This window comes from Hylaeus volcanicus, chromosome 6 (genome assembly GCF_026283585.1).
Source record: "Hylaeus volcanicus isolate JK05 chromosome 6, UHH_iyHylVolc1.0_haploid, whole genome shotgun sequence".
Classification (NCBI taxonomy): Eukaryota; Metazoa; Arthropoda; class Insecta; order Hymenoptera; family Colletidae; genus Hylaeus; species Hylaeus volcanicus.
This window is the reverse complement of record NC_071981.1, coordinates 4711944-4721251: the sequence shown is the minus strand read 5'-3', so window position 1 is coordinate 4721251 and position 9308 is coordinate 4711944. Positions and strand designations below refer to the sequence as shown.

Sequence of the window (9308 nt, the reverse complement as noted above, 5' to 3'; positions counted from 1 at the left end):
CTCTCTCTCTCTCTCTCTCTCTCTCTCTCTCTCTCTCTCTCTCTCCCCTCTCTCTCTCTCTTCGCTTACTGTTCTTTTCGTAAACATTTCGTTTCATTTTCTCTTTCGTTTCGTTTCGTTGTCTCACTGTTATCATTTGTGTCGGTGTGAACTGATAAGAAAATGTATTTGCATCGCTGCGCTGCAATGAATCGCCAAATGATTTCCCAAGAAACGCAGGGAAAATTTATATTCGTCGCAACGAACAGCCCCGACCCCCGAAGCACTCGCGCACTCGAGGTTACCCCTCTGTACCGTTCGTCGCGAACTACATATATCTGATTCGTTGCTACGACTATCTATGCCCAAGCAGCTTCAGCAATCGCCGGCAATTATGGCTGTTGGACCAAGCGTGTAGGTTCTTGTGTACAATTGCTTCCGCAGAATTGGCTACCTTAAACCGTATAACCTGTCTATTGCAAGTAAACAAAACGCTTCTCAGTATAATCCGTAACCGTTAACTGATCCATTCCCAACAAAGCCAGAAATAACAAACGCGATTTATCAATGGAAATCGAACAAAGTGCTCGACGCGATTGGCATTGGTAGTAGTTTCCGATTGGAGTAGAAAAGTTCGATTACCGTCGAGTCATGTAGAGTTGTACAGCGTACACGTTACAGAGCTCTGCTCGATTCCCGAGGAATCGTTGTCTGTTTGCGTTATCGTTCGGTTTCGAATATTCGGTTGATGGATACTGCAGTGGAGAACGATCCCATGACACGGGTGGCTGTAATTCCAGTTGTGGGTGCACCATTCGACTGGTTATCCGTTTCCGTTCTACTGCATGTCTCGATGCATCCCGTTGAACCCTGTAGACACGCCAGCTTCGCTAGAACCATTCGATGCAACGATCCGCAAAAAGATTTAAAGATCCACGCAGTACGTACGACTGTACGATCAAACGTTCCGGATAAATAATGTCCGGAGTGTTTGACAGTCCAACGGTGGAGTTTTGAACACACCGCTCACGCTTGCTGCTACCGCGCGCGCGCGCACGCATGCGTCGCCAATTATACTTTCGATGCTGCTCGTCGACAACACGCGGGGATTCCCCGTTAGGGTAAAAGAATCATTAACCTGTGCGCTGTCGACGAACGTTTTTTTCTTTTAACGAAAAGAACAAAAGGACTCTGTTTAAAGGTTCTCACTCGCTCCCGTAGTATGCACGACGCTTTTTAAAGATGTTTTATGATCGCCCTGATCGCGGTGCCTACACATTCGTAACGGGCGATTTTCTCGCAGAAGGAAGAGCACCGTCCAGAAGACAGACCAACCGTACGAGAAGAAGATCTTGCCGAAACCGGTTCCGAGGAACCACCATCCGGAGCACGAGATCCTCGACGACGTCAACGTCAAGATCCTCAACTTCCACAGAATGCCTACTTACAGGTACGACAGGTCGTATAATTAACGAGATTGCTTAAACAACGTACGACGTCAGGCTAAAACACACTTTAGGTGACACTCTCGAATCGCGTTAATTAGATCTGTCCAACAGTTTAGAGACATTCTCGCGTCGTTAGCATAGAGACTTGACTGTCCAAACTTTCGCCCGCGAACCAACGGATTTCTCCGACGAATCGACACTGGCGAAAGTTTGGAGATGACGAAAGGTCTCGAATATACTTGTACGCTTTTAACAATAAGAGATATACTAGGGAAGACCCCTACAACTAGTGTTGAAAAGGATCCATCAACGATCGCCAAACACACATCTCGCTTCTACTTATCTATTGGTTTTCCATTAATGTTTCTGCGTCACACGAATTCACGTCACACGGCATTCATTCGACATCGACAAGCTCGTTCAACGCTGGGGATTCTTACTCGAGGATTTTCTGCATCCGTTGACTCGTGCGCGACCATGCTACGACTCGTACGCCCTCTATATTCTGTAAATGTACAAACAAAAGCTTTTTATTTGTTGTACGATACATTTACCGAAGATATGGAGTGTACAAAGTCAAATGTATAGGACGTCTATCCGCAAATTGTATTAGAATACGAGCAATTTCCTAGACAGCTTGAACCCTTTGTGGTCGGCGCGGGCGTACCTTCTGTCTCGACATCCTCCCCATCTTTGCTCGGCACCCTCTCCCTTTTACGATAAACGAGCAGAACGTTATCTTAACGATAAACAAACAAACATCTGGACACGATGGTCTCTTTCGAGTCCCGAATTATTAAATATGAATTTTAGTTTACGTTTCTGTTTCTGTTTCTGTCACCGCGATGATAACGACAGTCTCGAATTTCCATATCGTCCCCTTGCATTTTATGCTCTCTCGATAAAGCTGTATGCTGTAAGTTGCAAGTTGTAAGGGTGAAGGAGCCGACCGCAAAGGGTTGAATAATGGTGAAATACCCGCGGCATGCCTACATTAGTATATTTCTAGCCGCGATGAGAACCAGCGCGTGCTGTTTCGACCCCCGAATAACGTCGCCACCGCCGACGGGCCAAGACTCAAGTAAGTCTCATGTGTCTCGCCATTATGTCACCATAGTTGATCGATAATCTAAAGACAGAACACGTTTCGAGCCAACGAAGCAGGTCGGCGGGTCAGGTGACGCGTGTCGAAAGCGAACGGAGCTGCTACGAGAACATCCGATACCTTCTCGCCACCGTTTTCTCCCAATAATTTGTCCAAGCTCTCCTGCCTCGTTTTACAAGCGTGAAACGACAAGGGGCTCGCTCGCTCGTCGTGCTACCGATTTTTCTTCGAATTACTTTGATTATCGTTGACAAACAGGCATGCACATCTTTCGGCCGCGCACACGCACGCACACGCACACGCGCATCCACACACGTACGCGTATACGATCTTTAAACATTTTTCCAACGCGAAAATCTGTACAATTTTGTATACAAACGAGATCCGTGGATATAAAGAGAAGTACAAAACGATTATTTTTCGTTCGTCAGACACCTGCGCACTTTCCTTTACTTTTCTACTTTATTTGATTGGATCGCGGAAATACTTTGGAGGATTTTGATTCGAATCAACAGTCGATTAACTTGTAAAGTGTCCATCGAATGAAAAACGGACAACTTTGACCGAGTAAACTGAGTAACATTTGCACGGACCATTTATTTCTTTTATTTTACGCATATTTTTAAAAGAGTTTCGAAACACGTAGATATCGTCGGATGCATTCTTCTCGGTCGCAAACGGTAGGTCGCGGCTCGTTTGGAAAGTCATTGGAAAGTCTGAATCGGTGGCATCGTACATGTATACGTTATCACGCTTCCGATACATGCACACTGTGGTGAATCCAAGCAGAAAGGATTAAAATGCATGATTAGGAGTTTATCAGCTGGTCTTTTTCACCCCTGGCACCGCATGATTTTTCATTTTGAATGTAGCGCACAAAATTCGTTACTTTCCTCTCACACGTAGTATTCCAAACAAAAACAAAAAACCAAAGAGAAATGAAATCGTCGAAGAAGTAATTTGATCGCAAAGGTTCGAAAATGCATCGTTCCACGCAAAATCCATCGTGTGCCGTTTAACGAGAAATATGAAGTTGGTCTCGCGTTAAAGTACACATCTCGACGTTCACAGATGCAAAGTCAATGGTTACTTGAAAAGATAAGTAATCTATTTCGATTGGTAACGAGGCTAAGAAACTTTGAGACCGTTTTAAAAGTCGACAAACGCGTACCCAGCACCTGTGACCGTTGAGCATCGACGATAATCTTCGTATCCCTAGTTTCCATTCGACGGCAGACAAACTGTTCTTTTACGTGGACATTTTCAGGATCCCCGGGATTAAGGACGATGACGGAGGTACGGGCGCAGAGGACGCTGTCTCTTTCATTGATCTCCAACCAAACAGTCTGAGAAAGTTGCCTGAGAAGGGAATTTTAAAGAAACACGGTGGTTACGGTATTGTAATGACTGATAGTCGTACAAACACGTGGGCAGATAATTCGCTAGCCCATGAAGGGAAGGTGTAAGAAGCTCGAGCTAACGATCGTTCGAATAGAGTTGGATAGATATCTATCTACATATGATAGATAGGGCTAGCCTCCTGCTACGAGACCGTGACCGTAACCGAGACCAGGATACTGGTTGATACTCGTCGAGGATTCTAGATACGGTATCAACGGTATCAGTATCAGCTTTATCGTTCGATAAAGGGTAAAATTTTGTACGTTAGGATGCGGTGAAAATAGGCCTCGAAAGGATACTCCCGGTAGCTCGCGCAGCCCTTTAGGATCGAGCTCTTTGCACTTACCCTACATGCACGATTATTCTATCAATTAGCAACTAGAGAGGTCTAGCCCTGAACGTTAACTGGAACGACGATTGTCCAGTGACAGGAGGAGATACCGTGGTGGAACTGGAGCGCACGTTGGACCGACTGAACGACTACCACGAGGACATCATGGAGGCCCTGAGAACCGCGAAAACTCACAGGGAGCTGTCCGAGACACCGTCAGCCAGTATGGACGGCGAGGCGTTGCGCCAACCTCTGACAGAGCGCGGCTACCCTGACTCTTGCCACAAGGACATGGACGGCCACGAGCATATCGATAACCAGGAGGACGACGACGGCGAAGAGTTGGAGGAGTTCGAGTCGGGTTGCGGCCCCATTCGCATCCGCACTCTGGAGGACATCATCAAACAGCTGGAACGTCACACGACGCAACACATGAGCCACTACGACTCGGAGGAGATCCGGATGTCCGAGAACGAGGCTGATCGTCACTACAGAATAGACTCGTCCGTTTGTAGCGAGTCCTCTCAAGGGTAAGAACTATAACGACAAGCGTAATACAAGCGTACATGGCTTGCGCCATTGCTTACCGTTCTCTTCTCGACGTTCTTCATCGCTTCCAACGTTCCATCGTCGTTCTCTGCCATCGAATGCTTCGGTTGAACCAGACGATCGCTTTTAGTTTGACTTTCTTTTTTTTTCTTTTTTTTTCCTTTTTTCTTTTTAGAGAAAAGTCGGTCGCGGTGTGTCCTAGGATTTCGGAGAAACCCTTAAAGTAGAGCAACGTTCGCGACTGTTTTCGTATAAGGGAAACGTTTAGGGTGAAACGGTACTTTCCAGCTGAAACAAACAACCTTTGCGGTATCGTACGCGATAAGTTTACGATTAATCCAAATTCTACCACGCATTCGCATACGTTTAGGCGTATATAAATAATAAAAAAAACTTTTACTTTTACTTTTACTTTTACTTTTAAATTCGATATTTCCACTGTCAATGCGTCGCATCGTTAGCCTCTTCGCCTTTATCAGTCTTATTATAACGAGTAATTTCAGTTTTAACGTACAACTAACATACGTAAGATCAGCTTCAACATTTTCACTTTTAAACATTACTTGCAATTAATTTAGCCTCGAATAAATTTTGTCCAACATTGTTCTACTTTGCGTATTCGATGAAATCTCTCGCACACTGGCGCGATTCACTGTTGTTACGTTCTACTCTTATCGATGCGTCGTTGCTTCTATTTTTCTACTCTTCGCCACTTTGTTTACTTTTCTCTTACGCTTCATAAATTGCGCATATAATATTATATACAGCTATACAGGCACGCAAACGCGTGTCCGAATTAAGTAGCGTTAGCGTAGTTAGGTTGCGGCGCAATCTATCCACCCATTACAGGCGATGAAAAAGTTCGATTTAACTTTTAACCATTCCAACCATGACTTGCATCGTAGACTCACAAAGCTTGGATAAAATACACAATGCAGAGTCTGTTTATATCGTGTACAATATCTACTACATGTAGTTCCATCGCGCCAAGTAGACACACTTATTCGGAGAGACTATTTGGGATATTTCGAAAGACTATTTCGGATCACTCGATGTCAAATCGATTTCTTTCTGTTGGTGCGAGGGATATTTGTGAAAATTTTAACGCGATAAGTGGGTAGTGGTGGAGCATTGTATTTCAACAAGGTCGTGGTTAAATTTCATCAAGATCTCGGTTTACGAACAATACTAATATTCCATAAAAGAGTGATCGATTTGGCACGGGGAATGCCGCGCAGGGGCTACAAAGCGCGTTCGAGTGGCTATCAGAGGGCAGGCGCGTGCGAAATCGAAGGCCAATCGCGAAAACGAAACAAAATCGACGAGCGCGAGAACAGAGACGAAGCGTGCGACTAACGAGGTGTACACTTCTAAACGGATTGATTCGATTTCTCACGTAGAAGCAGAAGATGTAGCCGCGGCCGTGACGATAACGTCAGATATCGTCAGCCATCGTCTCGAAGTCCTTATGGCACTCATCAACACTCTCAATACCCCCATCAAATGCACGAGGAGGAGGGTATCTATGAAACTGCCGATCCTGACAGAGGCTCAAATGCTAGGGGTGAAACGCCCGATAGTGAAAGGTATCGCAGATTCTTCCAATAAGAAATGGGCTTATCCCTAGATACAAGAACGCCGTAGCAAAGTTAAAGACGCTCGTTTAACACTTCTGTGCAAGTTCTTCTGTAAGAGCCCAATAATCCACACGTTTCGCGATTAGTGTTGGGAATCAATAGTGTTGATTCACGCTGTTCGCGTGAAATAACGGTACTCGTGGGATCAGTCGGGTAGAACTTGAAATTTCACGTGTACAGGTGAAACGAAGGGCTCTGGTCTGAACGCGCTCGGATTCTCCAACAAGGATTCGAACCGAATAATTCCCATCACTATAGTGAACGCGCAATTCAGATAAGGATTAGTGCATGCCCGTGGACAAACGATTGGGAAACGGGTACGCGTTTCGATTCTGCGCGAAACAGTCGCAGCAGGAAGTTGTGAATTTTTCGACGACTGAACATTATCCCAAATGTCGAGGTGTACGCGTTGCGGTATATAAATAGACTCGGCATATCCTCCCGTCTTTCATCTAAACTACTGGACAAAATTGGCGGAACACTTTTTTAAATGTTCATAATTATGAGAGTTTTCAACCGATTTCGGTGAAACTTGGTGAGGAATAGTCCTTAGAAACCTTTTATCAAAATCTAGTCACTTTTCGCATTTCGTGCCGTTACTTACATCGGATCCGCCATTTAGAATTTCTAAATTCTGAGTTCAGATTTGGAAACAGGCTCTTCGAACCCCAAGAAAATGAAAATTAATAGGAACGATAGCAATCCGAATCTCGATAGAAAATGGTATCGAATAAAAACTTACCGTACGACTCGAGTTGCCACGAGATTCAACCAACTTGAACACTTACCAGTTTTCGCATGCTACTCTACTGTTTTAGTTGCTTGTACAATGCGCTGTGACTGTGCTGCGAGCTGCTAAAGTGTCCCAGAAAATATTGCGCAATTCAAGAACCTTCATTTATTACAAGTTTGTTCGACAAACAAAATAATTCTTTTCTGCTCTATCTGGTGTAATCGATAACAGCGATAAATACATATCAACGATCGTATTATTATACAGTATACATATAACAGCTAATCTAATAATAATAATAAAATCTGATGATTCAACAGATCAACAAGTTGGATTTCTTTTTGACACGGTGATTTCCCGCAACGACATCGAAACATCGAACGATTTATTTTCCAGCAACCAGCTTCAAAGTTACAACGATCATTGAACACGGAAACAAATACTAAATACATAACTTAATATCCAAAATGACCAATATTTTCTGGAGCACCCTGATACGAATGGCCTGATAACGTTGCAAGCATCCGTAGTCGTGTTCGTGGCTGACGCAATAGTACAAAAATTTGCCAGTCACGTTGGTCGCGATAAATCCGAAAACTCGTGTCCAACGAGTTGAGAAAAAAAGGGTTTCGAACCGATTCCGTTTCTGAGAAACGAGCTTCTTTGAGAAGTAATCCGTACTCGGTGCGCGATTATCTGCGGTTTACGACGCACTTATCCTTATCTGAAGGCTTCCTTCCTCGATTAAACACAGCTTTAGCCTAATCGAGAAAGTACAGAGTGTAGCGATGATACGTTCGATGGGCAATTGTTACTCGTTGCCGCGATTGCAACGCTTCGCACGCGCGCTATCGCTAGAAAGGCTTTCTGTGTACATGTGGCTACGCTATTTAATACACATGCAAACCTTATCACGGAGAGAGGAGGCACGAGATGTGGTCTGCATGTGAAATAATAATTGGTTCTGCTTAACCATTTGCAAACCTATTGTCAAACGAGATTCGAGAAAAATTTAACAAAATGAGAAAATCTAGCAAGGAAACATATCCAATTGTCACACGCCGATTTTCAAAAAATTTATGTGCTAGGTAGCTCTCGAAAAAAAAAAAAATTTGATACGTATTTTTTTTTATCGGCAATCAGTCCATACCGAAAGGGCGAAGACAGCCCATAAAGTTGACGGTGAAAACCATGTTTTTTTTAAATATCTTAAAAACTACAAGAGCTAGTTAAATAATAGCTAAATAATTTATTGGTTTTCCATTTATGGTAAGAGTAGTAGTAGTAGTATAGGAGTACATAAAACGACAGTAACTTTCAAGGATCATTCTTGTCACGATTTTTATAGTTATTAAACAATCATCGAAGATTTCAGTGACAATTTTCGCTTCACTCGATTCTTTGTTACATTTTATAAATGAATTATTCACTTTTACGACTCGTCAACGATAGTATAGATATAGATCGTTGCAACATTCAAGACAAATTTCTGTTACGATCTCGATTTTTATTACAGGATCATCGAGGATTTCACTTTTAACTACACATTACTTTGTTAGAAATATTCACTTTATTCTATTGTTTAATAACTTTATCCATATAAATAATGGACCTTGGTACTCGTGAAAGTTAGTATAGAACATTAGCAACATTAAAGAACCGGTGTTGATACGATCTCGATTGAAATTAAACTATGTCAGATGGTACGGTTGTCTTAAATTGTTTAAAACTATTTAAATAGTGCATATGGGTTGAATCCATTTAGAGGAGAAGATTCCTAGAAGCCTAAGCTTTAATTTGAGTATGCAAAAGTTCATGAATTATTTGTAAATAATCGATAAACAATCGTTGAACAAATGAGTGTACTCTGCGCATGCGCACTGCCGTTTCCAGCGTCGGTGCTCTCTATCCTTTTCGCACGGTGTATCTTTCTCTCTCGCACAATTTCAAGAATTAGTGGCGCCATCTAGCGGTTATATCGGGGAAGCTCCGGCTGAGTAATAGGCTAACAGAACGCTAGTGGAGGTCTACGCTCGAACCTGTGTGAAAGAGAAAGATATACTGCGCGAAAAGGATAGAGAGCACCGACGCTGGAAACGGCAGTGCGCATGCGCAGAGTACACTC

General features: G+C 43.3%; 1 protein-coding gene across 17 annotated transcripts in view; it reads left to right on the top strand.

Moving 5' to 3' along the window:
- LOC128878171 (disintegrin and metalloproteinase domain-containing protein 11) overlaps window positions 1–9308 on the top strand; it is a 46086-nt gene that overhangs the window by 35233 nt on the left and 1545 nt on the right. For 6 of the 17 annotated variants that reach the window (XM_054126147.1, XM_054126148.1, XM_054126150.1 and 3 more), the window contains 5 exons: window positions 1283–1429; window positions 2437–2508; window positions 3800–3927; window positions 4359–4794; window positions 6214–6399. In XM_054126147.1, coding sequence (XP_053982122.1) covers window positions 1283–1429; window positions 2437–2508; window positions 3800–3927; window positions 4359–4794; window positions 6214–6399 — 969 coding nt within the window. The remainder of the gene's footprint in view (window positions 1–1282; window positions 1430–2436; window positions 2509–3799; window positions 3928–4358; window positions 4795–6213; window positions 6400–9308) is intronic. The other 11 variants (XM_054126149.1, XM_054126142.1, XM_054126155.1 and 8 more) reach the window with 9 other exon arrangements.